Here is a 23,407-nt window from a genome sequence, read left to right as displayed (position 1 = left end):
TACCACCCGCTTGGCTGCCAGCTGGAGGTCTCATTGCCTTGCGGAAAATTCCAGGTATGAATTGGAGCATGACGGTAAATACAACGATTTGCTCCTATCGCTCTTGAAGGAGAGTGCGCCCACTTCAACCTCTCATCACGCCACCCCGACTCAGAAATCCCCCCTCACTGGGGAGGCCGCCACTGCTCAGAAAGCCGCCACCACTCGGAGAGCCTTTGCTGCTTGGAAATCCGCTGCGGCTGCAAACGCAATGCCAGGTCCCACTAACACAAAGAAGGTAGGTCCCACTAGCAAGGGTAAGGTGGGTACGCGAAGATCTTCGCGTACCGGAAAGCTCTGATTTGCTCTTTTCAACGCTTGTTGTGTCCGGTCCGTTTCCCCTTCCGGCCGTTTCTGTCTTGTTTGCTCCTGGCTTGTTTTCACGTTTTTCCCTGGTATTTCCCTCTTTTGGCTGTGTTCTCCTCTCGCGCTTGTTCTCTCCTCATGATGTGCTTGCTTTGTGTTAGTTTTTTTTGAGGCTGGCCTTTTTTTCCAAGGCATCGCAAACATATACTTGATGGAATTGAATTGTATTTTTACAACTTGGTTTTTACAATGTGCCCGCTTTGTGAGCAGAATGAGTTGGTAAAATTATTTTTTTTGCTTCTTTCGTGGAATTTTACAGGGCAATTTTTTACAATGGGTTGTGTTGGTAAGATTTCAGTTGCAATTATGTTTATGGGTCTCTCACAGGTGCAAATTTGCAATGTACCTTTTGCAAGTTCTTATTTTACAGTGCCTATTTTGCGGCCTGAAATTGTAAAATTATTTGTTTGACACACAATATGTATTTTTACAAATCTTTGACTTTACAATGTACCTACATTGTAAAAATAAACATCCCCGGTATTAACCAAGTCTGTTCAATGCATCTGCTTGAATGGACTGGGTGAGACATCAATAACCCAATCCATTCAATCAGATTGCTTGACGGACTCTTACAGTGTCACTTATAAAGATCAAAGAGCTCAATACCTTGATCAAAGGCATTCAAGCTTTGTAGTGGTCACAAAGAGACCTAGATATGAAGATGTTTTCAACTGCAACTCAGGTCTATCTCATGCTCAATTCATCATGAGACGTGTAGGAGCAGTTTGCTGAATTAATTTGTATTCCGGTATGAACTCATGAGTGACTCCTATGTGAGTTTTACCCTTAGTACATCATAATTTTATGTGTAGCAACAATGCATCTATTACACTACAGTTAGCGTGCAATACCCTAATTCAGCAGTTTTTTAGCACCACTACACTAAACTGAATTGTAGCCAATGGAATATTACAATTACAGTTAACTCAGATTGGGGAAAAAAGTGCAATTTTCGCTACAAATTGCAGCTAATTTAGCGTAGCAAGCCACTAATCAGCTGTAATTTAGTGTTAGCAGGTTGGTATTACACCAAAAATTATGGCCCCTGATTATAATTGGCAAGCTCTACACTACTTTTTAACAGCGCGAATTACATTTAGCATAATAGATACATTGTTGTGTGTAGGAGGACTGATCAATATCAATGTGACCATAAATTAATCCTTTTGCCAAGTAAGCTGCAAACACATAACAAGGTCATCCCTTTCCCCAAAGGACGTAAAAATACAATTCACTTACAATGCACACTCCATGGGAGGAGTGTGCCAATGTACACTTCATAGGAGGAGTCAATCATAATGTAAACTCCATATACTCTCTTATCCAAGATGGATCAGAAAAAATCAAAGAAGATGCTCCAAACAGTGGACAGAATAGCTTTGCAGCAGATGCCCCCCCAGAAATCAACCAGGACTCTGCAAGTCAGCCCAAGAAAAAAAAAACCTACTCCTAGCCATGAGCTCCTCCTCCTGCCCCTGATCCGCAATACCCTGCACTCTCTGCAACCAACTTAGAGCATCTACCCTTGTTGTTTTGAATATTTAGGCAAGAAATAAGTCCTGCAAGGCTCAGCTGCCCAACTGCAGAGCCAACTCCCCCCCCCCCCCATACTATGCTGGTTGGTATCAGCTCTCCAGGGCATGTCCAATGAGAAACCATAAGCACCATCAACCTTGTGCCCCATCCACAATCCTTGTTAAAAAAACCTCCTGCTCAGCAGATGATGGAACTCCAAGAAATCAACCAAACCAAGTAATCAAGGCCAATAAATCAATCAATCAATCAATCAATCAACCTCAAAATGATGTCATAATATGTACAAATGATGTCATTATATGTCAGGGGTACATAAATGATGTCATTAGGCTACAGTGGTGCCACATGAAAGTGACATTAGTGACAGCAGGCTGCATGAAGTGTTGTGCAGATGCAGTGTGTGCTTAAATGAAGTATGAGGCTGCAGACGCAGTGTAAAATGATGTCATAGTATGGAAATGAGGGAATACTTGATACTATGTAATGAATGTAGTCTGACAGGGAGATGTATGTTTGTATCCTGTAATATGTATAAGCATGATTCCGTGATCCTTGACTGAGGCTAGTGACAGGCTGGTGACTGGTTGTGTCAAACGTGTGATAAGTGTCTAGTAGGGTCCAAAGAGGTGTAACTTCCAATCCAGTGGGGCTCCAGTGACGCCTCCAGTGGCAAATAAGGGTGAAATTGGCTGTAGAATTCATTCCTGGGGTCAGCGGTGGGTATTTATGTTACTTTGTGTTATCTGCGCTATTTGCGTAACAAAACTACCTGCGTTATCCACTGCGCCCCGTTACTTTACGAGTAACGGGCCGTCTGAGTGGCATATGGATAGCGTGACGGGTCTTTTTCCGACGCCGTTACACTACGATATTGCTTGGATAACACAATAACAAGCCCTCAAGGGCTGTTTTGGCGCTGCAATCAGCTCATTATCTGGCGCGCCGCGGGCCTGGATAACTTAACAAACAGAAAAAAAATGGTCCAAGCAATGGCGCAATAACGTAGCGCACCACTGTTACGAGTAACTGTAACAATAACGGCTTAAAAACCGTTATGTTACCGTTACGTTACTGTTATTGATAACGTAACTACCCACCGTTGCTGGGGTCCACTTGGTGGGATCTTAACACCTAGTATGGGTAATTATATGTATAGAAAGAAATTTTGATTTTTCACATTTCCATATACCACACCAGTCTTAAATGTGTTTGCATTGCTTGTCATTTTAACAGGGTCAGACTCAAACTAAGTTGTCCTTGGGTGACAGGCTGCATAATAGCAGAACTAATTATTACATCTACCAGTCCATTTCTTTCCTAAACACCTTATTTGTACTTGGCAGTGTCTTTTTTGAGAGCTCAACTGTAATTGCACCAACACACCCAGACATCTTCAGCTTGACTACAATCCCAAAAACCTCCCCAGCCATATTCCAGCACATCTTCCACTTTGGCCCAATCCTAATATCCCAATTTTTACCCTGAATCCCTTGGGCCCCCACCCTGTATGACCCCTTGAACCTCAAGGCTCAGCTTGTTTTCAAAATTTCAACACAGAAGAAAATGTGTCTGTACATTTGCATCCAGCCCTTGATCTGCCCACACCATTCCTGCCATACAACTTGCCTTCACATTATTTTATTCAGAGTGCATTCCACTCCCAACTATCCTGGCTCATTAATATTCAAAGTTTGCCATGAATGACTTGCATGCACTTTTGCCACTCAGTGTTCAAAAATTAACTTGAACACCAACTTGCAAAAGTGCATACAAGCAACACTGGTTCAATAAAATTCAATACAATATTGGGCCCAATTTCATATTGAATCAATTGCCTTTACCATTAGCAGTAACGGGCCTTTCTGTGGCTGCTCTCTATTGTAACAAGGGTTTTTCATTATTATTTTTCTTTGGATTTGAGTATCACAACATCTTATAACATGCGGTAACATCCTGTAACATATATTATCCCAACACCCCCTGATTTTTACCCCTATTTTTGTTGCTACATATCTTAATTAGCAACAAAAAAGCACAAGGAAAAATAAACTGTCACTAGACTACAGTGAAATCAGCCTAATTCCACTGAGCTACCCACCAGTTGCACAGTTGGGTGCATGGACAGCCCCCTGTAGGATACAAAGGGGCCATTGTAGCCTAGCTGTGGTAGCCCCAGAGTTGGAAAAAAGTGACAGCCATTGCTGCTTGATGTCACCTGATGTCTGGTGACAATTGATTTCTCCTGGTGTGGGGGCAAAACATCTGTGTGCACAAATTTTTTGTTACTGGTAACAAGTAGTGAGACCGCAACGTAATCTAAATAATGATTGTATATTGTAACAGAACCCAAAAAAAGGAGAATAGTTTACTAAAAGTAGAGCGCTGCCGTTACTGGTAACGGTAACGGTAACACATCAAAAAATGTTACCGGTACAATACTGTTACTGGTATTGTACTGGCCCAGTGTTGATGCAAGTTGCACCTGGCTAACTTTGAACTTAATACAAAACAATTTGTTTTGTATCTTCATAGTAGGCTGGTATGGGGGATTGAGAGACAAACAATTTTGTAATGTGAAGCTGCTAAAGAAAGGTGTTTATATATGAGGAATAGGATATAAGGTTGAAGATATTTTGAAATCTGGCATTTTTGATACAATTTTTGAGTGGTAGGACTTTCAGTGAAAATAAGGATGATTATAGACTAGTTTAGCATAAAAAAATTTTAAACCATCTCAATAGAATCATGAAAACAATCCACATTGAGAGAGTTACAAATTTTTGGAACTTGTTTCAGAATTTGAGTTTTTGTAGATGGCAGAAAAGAATAGCTGCAGGAAAGGTTCTGAGAGCTTGTCTTCTTCTATCTTCTTTTGAATATCATCATTGTAAATTTTGATTTTTTTTTCAAGCGCTTTGATCAGTTCTTCAACTTTAGTAATTTGAGAATAGTTTTCCATCTCCAAAATAGGCTGGGAGAAAAGTTGCATGTTTTTGGAAGTCAGTTTTTGAAAATAATTTGAAACCATCAAAACTTCACCACAATATTCTTTGATCTTCTCTGTTTTATTTTCAGTTGTAAGAGATCTGTAACCATGAGTGGCTTCATAGAATCTATTATTCAAGTACTTGATAATATTTTCCAATCCATCAACCAGCTGAACACTGGATGATAGTAAGAATAATTTATCCTTGAATAATGCTCCTTTTTTAAGTTTAAGAGCATCAGTGCAATAGTTATCTTCAATAAATTCAAGAAAATAACAAGCAGCAGCCCTGACTTTTGGATCCCATTCTGAGTTCCCATTGTAATGGAATGAATTTATTAGGTATTGGATGTGTTCTGTTATTAGAGTGAAGGTGTGGTGTTCAAAAAAATCAAATGGCTCTGATAAATCTATTGATTTCAATTCTTCCAATGCTTCAAATAGAAAATCACTTTCCACCAATCCATACCATGATAAATAAATCCTCCTAGCATAATTGTGTAATTTTAACTTTAAAATTCTCTTCATGTATTGAAATTTCAAGTATCTGAGATTCCTTCCCTCAACAACTTTTTGATGGTTGAGGTTCAGTTTTTGAGAAAAAAGTGTTTTGGGGAAGATTCACAATTAGAAAGGTTTACCAGATCAAAAAATATAACCAAGGTATTGAATGCTATCTCACCTTCAAAGAAGGGCCTGAAATGTGATAAATGATATAATCCTGTGAAATCTTGATGACTAATTGGGAACTTCTGAAGGTTAATTTTTCTGGACTTATATCTTGAATACATACAGGCAACAGCAATATTTATGGTATCTTCATTTTCATAAAAATCCTTCAAACTCTGCTTTGATATAATACCTTGACTGTACATATAGTTGAGAATTTCAAATACATTGTTTTGTAGCTTTAAAGCAATGCAGCGTTTCAAGTAAGAAAATTTATCATCTTCTTTGAAAGACTGAATCTGGTGGAACAGATCAATCAATGTTTCAATCTGGAATTTCAAAACATTGGAATGTATTGTTTCAACTACATCTGGAACCATTTCACTGTCTTGAAATGGTCTTTCTAAATTTCCAGTGATTTTAATATCTTCAAAATTTTGTATTTGAAGGGTAATCTTGTTCTCATTTTTCATTTTGTGTATCCTATAAAACACTTTTTCACCAATGAGTGTGCTGAGTGATTCCAATTTTTCAATGATTTCCAATGCCAATGATTCACTATTCAAATTAACATCTTTCCAATCTTCTGTGTCAATATTTTCAAGGAAGTAAGATCTTGTTTTGGATAAGCTTTTCTTAATGGAAGTGAAATCATTCCCAGCTGAACTATCTGAAACATGCAATAGATTTTAATTTTCCATTTCAAGGTTCAACATGAAGAAGACATGTTACAAATGTCCAAGCCAAAAAATCTAAGATAAATAATTTCCTCACTAGAAAATAAACATATGATTTTGGCTTACCAATTTCTGGGAAAATACTGTATCCAAGTTTATTAAATCCACACAAACGTGGAAACATAGATCTAAGTTTTGGCGTGTTTTATTGTGAAACACCACAAAAATATCACACACAAAATAGACAAGTTGAAAGAATTCCCAAACACCTGAAACAGGCACCTTGAATTGACCCTCCAGCCGTGCCAAAGCAACAAGCAAAAAAGGGCCGGTTGTGAAGGACTCTGTGAGGAGCCATCAAGGAGGGGCCTAATCAAGCAATTAGGGCGCCTCCAGGGAGGGGGTGGGACGAAACCAGAACCCCTGGGGGACAGCGGACACAAACCTCACCCCCTTTAAATATTCAAACATCTCGCATCACGTGCACCAGCCTTGCCTCGGTCCAGCGCCACGCCAACCGCATCCTCGCCAGCGCCATGCCCACTGAATCCATGCCAACGCCCACCGTAGCCTCCTCAATACATTGTCCAACGCTCGTTGCCGTCTGTTGAGCTGTCGCATTGTTGCTGCCTCTGCCTTGGTGGCGCCACAAACCTCCAAACTCACCTACCTACCCCAGCTTGAAACACCGAAAAACAATCAGCCACTAAACCAGACCCCGGCAGCCACTCCGCATCTCAGTGGACACACGCATCATACCACGCTGGCAGTGTTTCACCCCCGCGTTCGCAGACCATTTGTGAGTCTTTGTCTCCACTTGTCTTCCAATTAGCTACATCTGTACAAAAAACTAACCCACCCTCTGTTTGCTAGAATAACCTGCTCAAGTTGCTGGACAAGGACGCTAAAGCAGGCTGCCGTCAACTGCTGATCCATCCACCACCCCATTGGATCAAGCCAAACGAGCGGCCCCGACCAAGCCCATTCTCCACCTGCCTCCCAAGGACGACCAACAAGCTAGCCAACCACCCGCAAAGGACAGCCCGAGCCACCCGCCCTCCTCGGCCCTCTCTCTGTTCCATTCCCAGCCCTGTTCAACCGAGCTGGCGAAGGAGGAGGACGACATACTGCCGGAGTACCTCCACTCGGAAGGCCTCCCCGCCTTGACCAGCAAGCCAGCAGACAAAAAACATGCCGTTGTCAGCACCTTTGACCTCTTCTCCATCGGCATCGGGCCCTCCTCCTCACACACCGTCGGGCCAATGAGGGCCGCTAAAATCTTCACTAACGACCTCAAGGAGGCCGGCGTCCTGGATCGCGTCAAAACTCTCAAAGTCGCACTCTGTTCGTCCCCTCCCTCTCTCCTCATTCACTTCCTCACTCAGTTATGCGCTGGCGCTGACATTAGGACCTGTTTTTTCCCGTTCCTCATCAGACGGCAGTTTGGCAGCCACTGGTACGTTACAACCCTCCTTAAAATAAAAAAAATGATGAAAAGCTAAAAAAAATCAAGAAAAATTTGAACAGGCAAAGGGCACTTGTCGCTGGAAGCGTTGATTGCCGGCTTCGAGGGCCACAGCTGCGAGACCGTTGACAAGGCCTCAATCCCGACCCGCTACCGCTCGGTGTGCAAGAACAAGTCGATCAACCTCGGGCTCGCCCTTGACCCTGACGCCATCGGCCATCCCGTCCAGTTCAATATTGAGAAAGATCTTGTATGGCTATGGGACTGCGTCCTCCCCCAATTACATCCTAACGGATACACCTCCCTCTCTTTTCTCTTGAATTTCATGATTCCTAATTTTGAAATATGCTACATAATAGGATGTTGTTCTCAGTGTACGACGTCAAAGGCAATCTGATCGCCAACAACACCTATTTCTCGATCAGCGGGGGATTCGTAGTGAACACAGAGACACAGTTCTCGGGGGAGAACCTGTACTACAAGCAGATTGACAAGCGGAAGGCCTCGTCCAGCCGGCTCGACCCTTTCAAACAGCTCCAGCCGCTCGTCGACTCGCTCCCGCTCAGCAGCCAGCTCACCAGTGTACTCCCATCCATTGATCCCCCTCCAAAGGAGGGACCTCCGTTCCCCTTCCATAACTGCGATAGTCTCTTGGAACTCACTCGCAAACATAACGTATGTCTTCCCGCCCTGTTTGTAGTCTGCTCACATTCATTGATTATTCCTTCTGAAAACCACCATCCAGCTAACAATCGCCCAAATCGTGTATGTACAACAACGAACGCAAGTTCTTCTTTGATGACGAGATCAGGGAACGGATCCTCAAGATCTGCACAGTTTGTCAAATTTTCCCGTCTTTTTTTTGTGTGGATGCTGGAAGCAAGGAGGAATATTGAGAGGCTCTTTGGTCTTCTTGGACACCACTTGGGTCATGGATGATTTGATCAAGCAGGGTGTCTGTTCAGAGGAAGACGTCTTGCCCAAACAATTGAGGGTCAAAATACGAGCCCGGAACCTCTACCAAAGGTCACTTTCCATCCCTTTCCCCATCTCCCCCCGGGGTGTCACTTTGAAGCAACCAGAGAGCTCTTGAAAAAAAAAAGCTAACTGATGCCGGCCAAATGCCTGGACGCACAAAGCTATCAACGCCCCCATGTCCTCCGCTACCCAATCCGCATCGCCATCCAGGCCTCCTTCATTGTCAACTGTCTGCTGGCCGCCCTCCAGCTCTACGCGGCCATCTCCTCGCTCCCGCTGTCCTTCTTGGCCACCGCGCTGGATGCGGTCTTCAATCCCTGTGCAAACTTCACCCTCAACTATGCGCCTGTCTATCTCCCTCTCTCTCTCCCCAGAACAACCCACTAACTGCATGTGTGTGTGTTTGTGTGTAATTATATGAGCAGACACTGATATGCGAGCAAGGTCAATCTGTGCAAGTATCCGAGCGGCGGATCGCACTTTGAAACAATCAGCAACATTGTCTATTTGAGCGTGATGGGCTGTGCGTCCGTGGTCCTGGTGGTCGAGTCGATCAAGAGTCTGGCCAAGGGCCCCGCCTCCGCCGACCAGCGCCTCCACATCCCCGCCATCGCCGCAGTCTCTGCCTCTTCGTTGCTAAAGCCGTTCTCTTCTTCTATTGCTGAGCCGTCAGGAACCAGGACGGACAGGTCCGGGTGCTCTGGAAGGACCATTGCAACGGTCCGTTCAGATCCACCTCCCACTTAAACTAATTTTCTCCACGCTCACTAACCTCTTGCTTTCCGTAGATCTCTTCATCAATGGTCAGTCTTCTACCCCCGACCATTGTACTGTCTTCTCATCTCGCAGCCTTAACCTCATCCTAACTACATGGAAAGCCTTCGGGATCTTCACGAACGCCGCCGGGGCCAATATCCAATGGTGGATCGACCCGCTGGGCGCAATGCTTATCTCCCTTGCCCTCATCATCCTGTGGAGCGTCAGCATTACTCAAGAAGTCCGTCCCCTTCCTCCCTTCTTCTTCTCCCTAGCCATCTCACGCTCCAATTGTTGATCCTCTTTCCCCCTCACTCTTGGAAGCGATGGCGGTTATTGAAGATGTTCTAATGTTTTTGTCTTGTTACTGCTGTCGTTACTGGTAAGGGTTGTCCATTACCAATAGTTTTTTCTCCCTTTTTTCTTTTGTGCCAATATGGTTTTTTCCTGCATGTGGGTGGTGATTTGGACTTGATTCCTTGAAGGGAGTAATTTACATTGAGTTCAATACAGTCATGACTGTTGAGCAGAAATAACAAAGTGAGAAGAAATAACAAATCCCACTGTAAAACCACTATGTTTTGATACATGTGTTTTCAGTCATACCTGTTTCATCAATTCAAAGGTAATGATAAAAGTACTCCTGTCACCTGAGTCAATCATAATACATTAGTTTTTGGATTTTCTTGATCTTCAGTTCAAAAATGGGCTGTGTCATGAGGTTATTTAGGTTTAAACAGTGGGTCAGTGTGAAAAAAGGTTTGTTTAATGTAAAGGGGAAGAACAAGTGTGGTAAGAGGCAAGAGTGGTGATGAATGTTTGATCTGTACCTGGATTCATACCCCAACCAAGGTGGTGCTGGCACCACTTTGCTTGTTTCTGCGGACTGACAGATGATGCCAATTGGCCCAGTCTGATTCCGGTTTTTGTTTATCTCAAGCTGTGGTGCCCTGGTGGCAGGAATCTGACCTTTCATTGGCCCCATCCAAGTTCATGAGCAGTAGATATTCACATTTTCTATTAGCACCAAAGAGTATTGGGTCTCTTACCCCCCAATTATTATAATAAAGTCCAAATCACCACCCACCTGCAGGAAAAAATCATGTTGGCACAAAAGAAAAAAGGGAGAAAAACCTATTGGTAATGCACAACCTTTACCAGTAACGGCAGCGGTAACAAGAAAAAAACATTAGAACATCTTTAGTGTTATTGTATGAGCCCAGTATTTTCCTAATCCAAGTGTTCACATTTCTTGCAGGTTGGGTAAGATGAAAATCTTGTGTGGTTCACTACATTCAAACCCAACAGAAAGAGGCTTTGTAAAGATTTTGACTTGAGAAAGATCAAAGTGGTTGGGTCCAACCCCCCTCCCCCCCACAAAAAAAAAAAAAAAAAAAAAAAAAAGGAAAGAAAGAAAGAAAAACAGAAATAGAAATTATAAAACAATGATAAAAATAAGGGCTAAGCTGTCACTGGACTAACCTTCCAACCCTGGGTTACAACTGAAAGAGAAGGCCCAAGGAAATACATGCAATGACCAGAATGGCCTCTGGCAGGTAAGATATTGGTGGTCTGATGACTGGGGCTAGAAGTTAGTGGGTACTGAGATGCAGCGGCGTTAGAGATGGCACTTGGCACCCGCCGGCGGGTACCTGCCACACTTCAGCACATAATTATTTGCGCTTGCAGGTACCCATTGTGCGTGTGCAGCTCCCTGGATGTATTTTTACTAGAATGGAACCTCTGGCACCCGCCATGGGCGCCTCCAAGCGCATAGAATTATGTGCTGAAGTGTGACAGGTACCCGCCGGCGGGTGCCAAGTGCCATCTCTAAGCGGCGTAGCCGCCTTGTCCTCTAGTTTTTTATAAAACCAATCCACTGAATCTATGTAGTCCTTTAGTCCATCTTCTGTTGTTTTAGGAAACAAAAACTCTGGATCATTTGATTTGTCTGCAATTTTGGCAATCAAATCAAATGTTCCAACACCTTTGCTTGTGTTACCACAATTTTCTGTTTGATGTATATGATTTCATCAATGGAAATCAAGGTCAGTTCATCTTAAATTTCAAATAGGTGAAATGTATCCAATCACCAATTATATTTTCCATGGATTGAATTCCAGCTCGCAAGAAGAAGATCATCACAAATGCCATTTGGTTGTAAACATGATTCATTGTTAAGTAGTCTGAGACAGACTTAGGGCAGCTGGATGATATGTATGTGATCCCAAGAAGTCAAGATTTATTGTGAGCTTGTATATTCTTGGTATAGTTATGGAAAATATGATTACTCCATCAAAAACTGGAGGCTTTTTATAGGCCAAAATTTTAGAGATTGCAGGGGATCTGGCAAGAAATGCAGATTTTTACAATGTACATCATTGTAAACATTTATCTCAATGTAACATTCAGTATTACTATGATGATGTCAATTTGAAATACCTGTTCAAAAAAATTACTTCAGATATAGTATAAATGGAGTTTATTTGTCTTGCTTGTCTTGTCAAAATACCTCAAGAGCTGGAGGAAATCCAGCTGATGAAACAGATTCACAGGGGTATGTCTTATGAAGAGGTACTGAGCAAAAAAAGAATGAATTATATGTTGTTTCAGTTAGTAAGAGCAAGCTAGATCATTGCTGTTTTAGACTAAGTGAAATGCATCTCTTATGGCAGCTCACTTCAAAACAAAACAAAAACTGGGGCAAATGTGAGCAGTTGATGGAAGCTCTGAGCAAGATTGCAATGTTAATCCAAACTTCTCAAAGATTAACTCAACCCAATACTCAATACACATTTGTTTACACAGAGGGAAACTTGTTGCGCACAGGAATTTCCATTGACTCAATGTCACTTGACATTGGCCCCCCCCTCCATGTGTGCCACCAGCTCCCCCCAAGAAACTATCGCACGGCACCCCCGTGTGCGGATATTTTCTTGTGGGGAGTTGTTGGCGCGCATGGAGGGGGGCCCAACGTCAAGTGACATTGAGTCAACGTAAAGTCCCTTGTGCAACGAGTTTCCCTCCGTGCACAAAGTAAATATGTTTGTTTATTGAAATTTGGCTTTAGCATTGCGCACTACAGTCTATAACTACAGTGTATACCCACAAGTTCAATTACATCAAAAAAGAAACTACAGGCCTAGAAGTTGAAATCAATACATTTAAAAATTGCCTATAATGTTATCATATTTTGTTTAATCTAGCTTGGAGAAGAGAGATGAAAGAAAAGAGATAATAAGGGTGTTCAAAGTTGAAATAATATTTTTTTCAAATCATAAAATCATAAAATCATAACAATTTTGAGTGATCATTTTTTATGTACCATTTTAGAATTGTTGCTCTTTTTTGAGTGATTGGGTGTTACACATTTTTTTCAGATTAAAACTTTATGAATTTATGGTGTTATGATTTTATGCAGTCAACTTTGAACACCCCTAATAGCAAAATAATCACAAATTCAAATTGTTGAAACTCGCGCACCCGCTCACAATCAACCTGCGGCACACATTCCTTTGCAACAACCGGTTTCAGAAGCCCTAACCTAATTGGTCAAAAGTTTCACCACATCATCCTCTCTCCCGACTTTTTCCCCTCGACAAACCACATTAATCATCCACTCACTGGCAGCTGTATTGTCTTATTGCTCCTGCTCACGACGCAACCGGCTCCACTCTGAAATTTACTCCACTTCAAGATCAGCTCATCGACTGATGCTCTTCTCATCAAGACTTGCTACAGGATGCAGATAAGCAGAAGGAAGACAGAAACAGAGGAATAGATGAATAGAAGAGGAATAGATGAAAAGAAGAGGAATAGATGAAAAGAAGAGGAATAGATGAAAAGAAGAGGAATACAGAAACAAAACAGAACAGAAAAAATACAGAGACAGATACCAGCTTTGCAGTGACGACCAACGATAAAAAGTTGGGGATCAATATGGATCCAATGAAAGTTACCAGATTGTTAAATGCTCTGCAGCTGCAAATTGGTGTTTGAAAAAAACAGACAAGAAAGATGTCCAAATCAAACATCCTTGGAAGTTGGGTTCCAAGGGTATGTGACCAACTGGTCTGCATTGTTTTGCCTTCCTAAAAATCACTTTAAATGTTCCCTGCGTGATATTTTGGGGTGCCTGGGTACAAAGACTCAATTACTCTGGATAGGGGTGCAATATTGTAGAGCTGTGGCCCTGGGGGTGAAACATTGCAGGTCTTGGAATGATTACTTGGAATCATTTGTTTCAACGGCATTGCCCCCAGCTCTTGAGTGATTGTATTATTGGCAGACACAAAGGGTTGTAAAGGTGGGAGGGTATTTCATTTGGATCATTGAATGATATTGAAGCTTCTGACTTTGAACAATTGAGCCAGTAGTTTCCAGTAGAGGTGGATTGGTTTCCTCCAGAAGGTAGATTGGGAATATTGTCATTGTCTTGCAGTGGGTCCGAGTCAAGGAGAAGGTATAGGCCAAGTTATTGGTAGTGATTGCGCTGGATCTGACTGTCTTGGTGCGCAAAACTGACGGCTCCAGTGGGGCTGGAAGAAGTCTGGCTTTACATCGCAGTATGGTGCTTGGGTTCTGAATCTCTTTGAGTGGATTTATCACAGAGGGGACATCTGGCATAGCCATGTCGGCCATGTGATTAAAGAAAACAAAACAAGGGTCAAAGACACAACCAATCTTCCTCTCTGGAAATCTCTGTATAAAGAGTGTTGAAATTCCATCTTCTCCAGTCTCTATTTTCTCCCCTTTTGCTTCACTGTCACTCCTTTTCTCTCCCTCCAGATTGCATATCCAAACTTCACCTTCTGTCCCACAATCTGGCCCCTCCATTGTAATAGCTTATATAACCCTGGCTTAGACAGCAACAAAAACCATCTTCTTCCTGTGTGCATTTCCCTGAGGTCTCTACGGCACAAAATCTCTTGTAGCGTGAGCAATTTTCCGCCACGCGAGCTAGCAGCTTTTTGCCCTCTTCATAGGCTTCCTTGGCCCCCTTTGTTCTTTCCCTCAGAGCCTCTCTGGGTTGTTTTTCTTTGGGTCCTTCCTCTTCTCCTCAACCTCCGGCCTCAGCTTCAACAAAGAGAGATTTCCAGATGTCTTGAGAGCCGCGCACAGCAGGGTTGTGAGTTGACGTTGGGATGACCACAATTGCCACACACAGAAGTTTTCTCCGGTGCGCAAAGTAAAGGGATTATTGAAACATGTGTAACATCCAATAATATTTCTCCAGTCATACTAACGGAGCAGGAAAGGAAAAGTTGTACAAGCAGTTAATGACAAAACGAGAAACACAGCTTCATGTTTGGAGGACTTTTGGCAAGCTTTGGGAGGTACCATCATTCTATTTGATAAGAAAAAGAAAACATTAAAAAGGGTTTGATCGAGCAAAACAGATGATAATGTAAAGAGTTAGTTGTTGTGTTGTTGCGCTTGCTCGAAAGAATCAGCTTCATCTGCATCCCATCCCTAATAAAACATAATCATTCACAATTTACTGTCAGCCATGTTTCAAAAAAAAAGGTGATTTGAAAAGTCTACCTTAGTTTCGGGAAGTAGCAGGGAGATCGCTGCGCCAAGGAAGCTAGTTCCCTATTGTGCCATAAATCGGGCATGAGTCACTTCCCTTTTTACTTTGTGAAGGTCAATCCCAAATTTCAAAACTCACGGCTAGAATCCACAAAACACTGCTGGTCCCTATTTCTTGTGAGAGCTCACCAAATGAAAGAGCTGCAATCACGGCGCCTATCTATGAGCAAGGAGGATCCATTCAGATAGTCAAAAGAAATCAAGGCACATGGAGATTAGCGGATTTGAATGAATACGCCGACTTGAGTCAATAGATCAGTCGAAAAGCCTTACTTTGCCACCGGCCGCTGAGATCCCACTCGCAAAACCACGAACACCTGTTGAAGAAATACGGACGTTGAGCAAGCGGCCAGTGAGGAAGATTTTTTATCTTGAACTAACGTGTTGGGAAAATTTCTGCTGGATATACGAAGGTTGTTGTATTTGCGCTGTAATCAGATAAAACAAAAATGAAGAGAGAGAGAGAGAGAAAAAAAACCCGGAGAAGAGCAGACAATGAGTGCCATAGAACAACTCGACCGGAAACTAGAATACTCACCCAAAGTTGAAAAAGAATTGTAACAGTATAAAGCAAACAAGGAACCCGGCAGGCTGATTTGAAAGTTTCTTGAAATCGCCAGCGACAATAGCTAGAAGTAAGCCTTCTATGAGAAACCCTCCCACTTGGATTGGTCTGATTCATATTTATCTGCCTCAGCGCTGCGATTCAGAATATTTCAGCAACGAAACAAAAACTGACTTTCGTCCGATGTACTCAATGAAAAACATTGTAAAGCTGAAACAAATCAAAATTTCAAGGATTGTTAGGACTTTGGAAGATATAGTACCAATAGAATAATAGAACACTCAACTAGTATCCGGGCAGGAATCCAGCTATCGTGATGATGAGATTTGCTTTGGTGTTATCATACGCGTTTTGCCATGGTTCGACAGCACGATCATATCCAATGTCTGCAATAACCATTGATTGATTTCTGCGAAATCAAAAAATGATCATCTGCGTGTTTAGCATTGGAATTGATCACGGCCTGAACTTGGTATTAGACGCTTACAGTGCAATTCCGTAAAAACTCAGATCTAGTAAAAACCAACAGGAAGTGGTCGCAAGTAAATGCTTCAGATGCTTCCATTTGCTAAAGTAAACTTTCTAACAAGGCAAAGATGCGTTAGCTCTAATCAAACAAGGAATGAATTCAAAAGACACTGTTTCTAGGTGACTTACAAACTCGTTCAGTGCGTTCAATTTAGATTCTTGGAAATTTTGAATCCCACCCAATGCTTCTTTACTACCCAGGTGCTCGGCTATATCAGACATGTTCTGAGTTCCAGTGACATCATTCAACGCCTTCTTGAGCTTGCGTTCCTTGAGAACTTCAGTCATTCGATCTGATTCGGGGAGCCTCAGACGTTGGTAGAGTGTTGCTAGAGCTGGGACTAGAATTACCCCTAGAATCAGTCGCCAAACTGCATTGAAATGTCCAATCTCTCCTTGGGATTGAATCGACTCCTTGAATGCTGATAGAACCACGATACAAACAATGGCCCCTGCTAGATTCCCCCACCCTTGCATCTGGAAGGATGGAAATCCGAAAGCCAGAGGTCGAGTGTAAAATTAGTTTGTACAATCACGCTCATGGTATTCGGAGTTTGAAATAAGCTTACGGCAAAGGTAAAAGTGAGAAGGAGACCTCGTCTATTGATATTGGCTCTATCGGAAACGACACTAGCAGACATCGGATAATCTCCCCCAATCCCGATCTATTTTCCATGTTATATTATGCAGGCAATGCCATCAACACGCCTATAATCTGTGCGGTTTCTAAAGTGCTAATGGAAAAAGGAACTTACGCCCATTAGGATTCTCATAATGGTCATCCAAATAAATACGCCTTGAGGGCCGAGCGAATTAGGCGCAGCAATCGTTAGGACTGTGCCCAGTATCGCAACGCCCAGAGCGGCCGGGTAGACTATCTTTCGACCATACACATCGCCCAGGGTTCCAAAGAGTATCTGACCAAAAATACATCCAATGTTCGTCGCTGCTTTCAGTACTCCTCCGGCAAGCGCCGCGTTTGCCAACTTGGATCCCAGCTTTCCATTGTATTGAATGTTGAGCAGTGGGACTACCAAATTTATTGTGAAAAGATCGTATGCGTCTGTTGATAGTTCAAGAAAAGAACATCAGCTTTCGAAAGCTTCCATTGAGATCTTTTTCTTGTTTTTATAGAAGAAAAAATGCGCACCGATGAAAAATCCAGTTGAGGCGATGATCAACAGTTTGGCTTCAGAAAGTTCTAAAATTATCCTCATCAATTTATCAGAACCAAAACATTGTGGAAAGAATAAAGACCAATAAATTGATGAAATGAGCTAACTTGGAATCCATCGCCTTTCAGAAGTAGGAACTGATTCGATGTGGATCGGCTGAGCCGGTCTGACGATCTCCAAAGACGTGGAGGTATTTTCACTACCCTGCTTAGTCTTCTGCTCCATGTATAATTTCCGAGCCGGATTTGTAGATTGTTTTCTGGATTTGACCGCGAAGCGAGTGAGTCTGAAGATTAAGGATCAGTGGATAGGGCGTTCGAGAGTGCTTGCTCGGATAGATAATTTGATCTTTTTGCAAAGCTGCGGTGCTGTTATGTAGCTGATTCAAAGAGACCAATTTTCTGGTTGCTGGATCCTTTGCGGTTTTATGTTTTCCTGGACTGTTTCAGATAAATTAAGATACACCGGGATCAAGAAAAACTGGAGACTCGTTACAGTCGATTCTCTCACCTTAGGATTGGGGGATGGACCATGACAAGGTACGGTCAGCGGACGGAAGAAGCTAAGGGAAGTGTATACATGTTTAGGCCTTGAAACAGAGTGAAGCATATCAGGAAGATCTTTCTAAGCGCGTAGTATGTATTGATCTTGCGGTTTTCAGTCGAGGCAGAAAGTCTTTCCTAGATCTAAGTAGGATCTGAATCCAAGATAAGTGTGTGGCCGTGTGCCACGCTGGTTTTTTTACGCTTTAATAATCCACGGCTTCGCGCATTGTCTTTTTTTTTCTTCAAAAATGGCTGGTCAAGTAGGTTTGCACTAAAGCGGCGGTTGTGTTGGAGCCATGCTGGCGTGCCCTGAACCCGAGAACCCTTGTCCAACTTGCCAAGCAGTTCATCCGCGAATGATGTTGTTCGAGCCAGCATGCAGTGGACTCGCGTTCCGGCTCCGCGCGGCGGAATTGCTGCCAAGCTCAGTAGAACAGCGGCCACGTTCCTGCAGCTGCTGGGGCTCCGGTTGAAGTATACATCGAGGTGGTCGTGAACCGGATTCCGAAGATGAGACGGGGCCCAAGAGTAGTGTTTGGAATCAATCACACATCAATAGGCTTATCGTACATACTGCATCTGTACAACCAAATCGACAAGAACAAACAGCTTCTACGACAAGAATGTGACATCCCCAAGTTATAGGGTAAATACATATGTAGATGTACGATACCCGGCTAACTGGTGTCTCATCATCGTCACAGTTACCCGAGGTTTCAGAAGCACTCCGAGTGGAACGTGCGCGGCACTGCCGTCAGTAACAATCTCCTTAGTACATGCGGTATGCGTTATGAGAATTCCCGGTAGCTTTCGGCATCGCGGAGTGAGGGCAGTTGGGGAATTACACATGCACGTGCTCATTGTGCGGTGAGACAGAAATACGCCGATCACAGCAGGTTCAATCCGAGGTGCAAGTAGCAGAGTGTGATAATTTTATTAATGTAATGGATGGTATATTTAGTGGTTCGGGCACGTCCTTGGAATTTATATTATCGGATAAAATAAATTAGGAAGGAAAAATAGCAAGAGCAATATGACTGCTTTGTTGATCTTTGAATGTGTTTGAGGCTCTCTAACATAAACGAAAGGAGTAGGGGCTGCTGGGAATGCATCTAAAAACGGGTTATTGGATGGAGTTTTTCTTTAATTGTAGAAATTCTTTACGGTTTTTAATAGCTTGTGCGCTTCGCTTTTCCAAAAGTTTTTTGCGCCTCAATTGGGTGTCAGCATCTGTCTGAGGAGGATCCTGTGAGATCAGTTCATCCTCCTCAGCAGTCCAAACGAGGTTTTGAACCCGGTGCGCGTAATCTGGGTCGAGCGCGTCTTCATCGTGCCCATTCGTGCCACTCGGGTCATGCTGCAATTCCTGCTCGAGTCTTCTTAATGTGGCTACTTCGAACATCATCGACCAGTCGCCACATTGGTTCAGAAGTCGGACTGCGTCAGCGTGCGAATAGAGGTCCCCAAAATCCTCTATAAAGATACACATAAGCTCGATTGCTTCCTGGACTGATGCGGGAGCTCTGGCTGGCTTGAACGAGCTCCGTCGTGAAGTCTGGTCCGAAGTTGACGCAGATGAATCAGCCCGTCTCAAAATGGTAGCCTCTTCTGTTTCTTGCGCAACTGGGCGAGATTCTTGCAAAACCGGACGAGGGGCTCGTTCAAGGACAACTGCACGAGATTTTCGTTCTTGGACGCCCGGGCGAGCTGGTTCGTCTTGGACAGCCGGCCGAGCTGCTTCGTCTTGGACAGCCGGCCGAGATGCTTGCTCCTTGACAGCCGGCCGAGCTGTTGGATCATGCACGCGCGGCGATCCCTGTCTTGCTTCTTCTTGTGTGCCTGAACGGGATTCAGTTGACACAGATGAATCAGCCCGTCTCAAAATGGTAGCCTCTTCTGTTTCTTGCGCAACTGGGCGAGATTCTTGCAAAACCGGACGAGGGGCTCGTTCAAGGACAACTGCACGAGATTTTCGTTCTTGGACGCCCGGGCGAGCTGGTTCGTCTTGGGCAGCCGGCCGAGCTGCTTCGTCTCGGACAGCCGGCCGAGATGCTTGCTCCTTGACAGCCGGCCGAGATGCTTGCTCCTTGACAGCCGGCCGAGCTGTTGGATCCTGCACGCGCGGAGATCCCTGTCTTGCTTCTTCTTGTGTGCCTGAACGGGATTCAGTTGACGCGGATGAATCAGCCCGTCTCAAAATGGTAGCCTCTTCTGTTTCTTGCACAACTGGGCGAGATTCTTGCGAAACCGGACGAGGGGCTCGTTCAAGGGCAACTGCACGAGATTTTGGTTTTTGGACGCCCGGGCGAGCTGTTTCGTCCTGGGCAGCCGGCCGAGCTGCTTCGTCTTGGACAGCCGGCCGAGATGCTTGCTTCTTGACAGCCGGCCGAGCTGTGGGATCCTGCACGCGCGGAGATTCCTGTCTTGGTTCTTCTTGTGCGACGGAACGAGATTCATGGGGTTGTTGATCGACCAGAGGGGATCCTTGTGCGGATTCTTCTGTAGCTGGGCGAGATTTTGGCTCTGCCTCGAAACGATCGAACTCCCAGGGCTGAAAAAGATTCTCTTGAAACTTCAAAAGAGGATGCAGCAATTCTTCCGAAATGTTCATAGCACGAGCCACTTGAGGGTAATCCCGACAGTTCAGAATGTAGTCTAATTCCAAGTCATCCGAAGACCCCGTAGAGATTGAGAGCGAGTCAAAGCCGTCATGATCTTCCTCGTCGGTTAGTTTTCCGGGCGCTTCATCTCCTTGGCCATCGTCCACCAACGTCCTTCGACTGCCTGATTCATTCGAGTTGGCTCGGGCCCGATCATCGGGCAAAGGGTTAAGTCTGCTGACTTTCGCCCGCGTGATTCCTTCGGGCTCCCGAGAGGCCACCCGTTTGCGACCAGGTTTATTCTGATGGTGGTGGGCAAGGTAATAAGCGCGATATTCATCGGCCGAAAATTTAGGCATCTACGTGTCAACAGGAGTCGTGATACACCGTAAGCTAGAGTTCATTGACGTCAACGAGAACAACGGAGGTTATACAGGACAAAGATGGAGCCATCCGTGCCTACGAAGGAGGATCAGTGGGGGTAGCTAACCTGTGAATGATACTTTTCATAAAGCATTAAAGACAGTCGGAGGTCACCTTGAGGGAAGGCAGAGATGAACTGCAAAAACTTCTGTTCCTCTTCACGCGACATCTATTGAACGGTTTGCGGATTAGACAGCTGAATTAGCCGAGAATCTTTGAGCTTCAAGTTGAAGGTCGATGAATGGTTCAAAGAGTTTTGATTTACACTAATGGAATGGACGGACGGATTCGATTGGATTTTACCTAGTTGGCTCGGTGATGCCAGGTCGGTGACCCAGTCGCGAGTTCTGGAACGATGTTGGTGGGCCTGAGTGATTCGATGCAGGGCGAATTCTTGAGGGGTATCATTCGGAGATTGGTTTGGTTCGGGTCCAGGTGAATCGTCCGAGTCGCTGTCGATCTCCAACAGATGGAAAGACGCCTTCTTTTTTCCTTTGTGCGTCATGGGACTTCGCCGTCTGATCAGTTGTAGCTCTTCGATGGGCGATTTGCTTGGCACCTCGGGATTTCCGACCGAGGAAGCAAGGTTGATCGGGGGAGGTCGATTTTTCTGGGCCTCCGATTCTCTTTGTATTCTCCGGATGATTTGATGGATGACCAGAGAGTTGGAGATATAGTGGGCTCGCCATGACTGCCAGGTGTGATTGGGATGCTGTAGTTACAAGGATGGCGGTCAGGTCGGTCGCCATCAAGCGGGAAAGAAAAATGGAAATGCACTTTTGTCACTCACAGTTCGAGCAAATTCCTGATAGATGATGTTTCCGCCCAGGTCACCAGGATTGTTAGCCAGGAACAAGGCGAGTTGATCTTGGTCTGCTTTACAAAATGCAGTCCGAATGGCCCTGCGAGTTTTCCATCGATGATCAACAGCATTGTCCCGGCATCCTGAGAGCGATTGGGTGCAGATTGCAGACTCACATTGGGTAAGAACACACCCTCTTGGGGTACCGGACGAGCCAGAAAAGTGGTGGTCGACTGACAAATCGAGTTGAACTTCGATGATGCTGAGATGCGCGGAAAGAAAAAGTCCCTCCGCGCCGCATCCGGCTTCCCGCAGATTGAGCCGATTGGCTGGCCGGCCACTCATCACGGCCGGCTGAGAGAAGTCTCTTCTTCCTTTACTCCACATCCATCCACTGACCTCCACGTACCTCCAACCACATGAGACAGATTGGAACGTCATCAAACAGCAGAGCTCATTCCTGCCACCAAAAGACACAAGCTCCCGAGTGCAGGCTGGCGCAGCACCTGGCCAAATGAACTGGGGGGTTTCAAAGTTGGCCAGATGCAACTTGCATGCACTTTTGCAAGTCGGTGTTCAAGAATGTAGTTGCAAAAGTGCATGCAAGCCACACTGTACTACACCCCCTAAGCCTGCTTGAATGTTTTTTTGAAATTTGGTGTTCAATAAAAGCCTTGAACACCAACTTGCAAAAGTGCATGCAAGTTGTGCATGGCCAACTTTGAATCCCCCTTTTTCAAACGGAGGAACCTCAGGCACTGCTTCTCGAAGGGTCCTCCCGCAGGAGAGGCGTATGGGTTTCTTTGCCATTTCCGCGTGGATGTTTTGATATTTCGTGGCTCTGCATGAGGAGCCATTTCTTGTTTCACCCACCATGTAGAACAGAAGAAACTAGCCAACCTGGAGTGGAAACCACACATGGGGCAGACTGAGAGCCAGGCATGCGGGCTTGAGATTGCCGTCTTCAAGTTGAGAATTGAGAGCATTAGCTGGATCGGCCAGATGCGACAAGGCATAACGGGAGCTTGGTACCTGGGACATGCCCTACATCTACATCATCTACATTCTGTTTTGGCTCCGGGTCGTTGTGTTGTCATGTGAGCTGTCTTGGACACCAAGCTACACCAGGTCCAAAGTCTAACTTCACAAGTCCCTCTCTTTGTGGAGGGGGCACACCGTCCCGCAGGGACCCTCCCAAGCCCAAAATGCACCCGTTGGGTAGATGGTGTATCGTGCATTTAAATCTTCTTCATTTCTTCGCATAACACGAAATCTATATTCACACTATCTTGAAACACAGCTCCAAGAGAAAAAGGAAAAAGGAGCAAAGGAAAGAGTTCTTTAGACCAAAGAGAACAAGAAAGAAATCAAGTCTCTATACAATAGACTACTTTACCACCTGATGTGCGAGATCAACATTCTCCTCCCCTTCACCACATATGCTTGTATATGACAATGCGTACTAAAGATTCAGTCTGATTATAGGAAGAAAACTAATTGGAAGTACTTTTTCTTTTCTTTCTTCCTCTCTTGATGTTTGCTGGAGAGTGTAAGAGGGGGGGGGAAATATGATACTTGAAACAGTGACAGGCATATACAACAACGAATAAACACCAGTAGATGGTAGGGAGAAACCAAAAAAAACAAACAAACATCGATTTATCTCCATTAAGGAAGATTGAAGAGAGCGTCGGGCACAGCT

At 44.3% G+C, this 23,407-nt stretch overlaps 4 protein-coding genes across 4 annotated transcripts; 2 read left to right on the top strand and 2 right to left on the bottom strand.

The window, feature by feature from the left end:
• Nucleotides 1–3,884: 3,884 nt before the first annotated feature.
• Nucleotides 3,885–8,540, top strand: PtA15_9A242 (uncharacterized protein; the record flags this gene model as incomplete). The annotated part of the gene is made up of 8 exons (XM_053172431.1): nucleotides 3,885–3,889; nucleotides 6,847–7,075; nucleotides 7,150–7,163; nucleotides 7,190–7,620; nucleotides 7,712–7,732; nucleotides 7,804–7,969; nucleotides 8,101–8,416; nucleotides 8,487–8,540. The coding sequence occupies 8 exons, from the start codon at nucleotides 3,885–3,887 to the stop codon at nucleotides 8,538–8,540; spliced, it is 1,236 nt and encodes a 411-aa protein (XP_053023672.1).
• A 695-nt stretch (nucleotides 8,541–9,235) lies between these two features.
• Nucleotides 9,236–9,826, top strand: PtA15_9A241 (uncharacterized protein; the record flags this gene model as incomplete). Its single annotated transcript, XM_053172430.1, has 4 exons — nucleotides 9,236–9,337; nucleotides 9,400–9,439; nucleotides 9,508–9,716; nucleotides 9,800–9,826. 4 exons carry the CDS (start codon nucleotides 9,236–9,238, stop codon nucleotides 9,824–9,826), a joined length of 378 nt encoding a protein of 125 aa, XP_053023671.1.
• Nucleotides 9,827–14,890: 5,064 nt separating this feature from the next.
• Nucleotides 14,891–17,560, bottom strand: PtA15_9A240 (uncharacterized protein; the record flags this gene model as incomplete). The annotated part of the gene is made up of 14 exons (XM_053172429.1): nucleotides 14,891–14,947; nucleotides 15,020–15,070; nucleotides 15,147–15,227; nucleotides 15,341–15,384; nucleotides 15,449–15,495; nucleotides 15,606–15,740; nucleotides 15,807–15,842; nucleotides 15,919–16,041; nucleotides 16,120–16,214; nucleotides 16,290–16,637; nucleotides 16,730–16,825; nucleotides 16,916–17,223; nucleotides 17,311–17,361; nucleotides 17,443–17,560. The coding sequence occupies 14 exons, from the start codon at nucleotides 17,558–17,560 to the stop codon at nucleotides 14,891–14,893; spliced, it is 1,590 nt and encodes a 529-aa protein (XP_053023670.1).
• Nucleotides 17,561–19,003: 1,443 nt separating this feature from the next.
• Nucleotides 19,004–22,050, bottom strand: PtA15_9A239 (uncharacterized protein; the record flags this gene model as incomplete). The annotated part of the gene is made up of 5 exons (XM_053172427.1): nucleotides 19,004–20,839; nucleotides 20,971–21,072; nucleotides 21,169–21,615; nucleotides 21,694–21,805; nucleotides 21,899–22,050. 5 exons carry the CDS (start codon nucleotides 22,048–22,050, stop codon nucleotides 19,004–19,006), a joined length of 2,649 nt encoding a protein of 882 aa, XP_053023669.1.
• Between the last annotated feature and the right edge of the window lie 1,357 nt (nucleotides 22,051–23,407).

The sequence above is a fragment of the Puccinia triticina genome, chromosome 9A, assembly GCF_026914185.1.
Source record: "Puccinia triticina chromosome 9A, complete sequence".
NCBI lineage: Eukaryota > Fungi > Basidiomycota > Pucciniomycetes > Pucciniales > Pucciniaceae > Puccinia > Puccinia triticina.
Note: the sequence above shows the minus strand (reverse complement) of the source record. Positions and strands in the feature narration are given on the sequence as shown.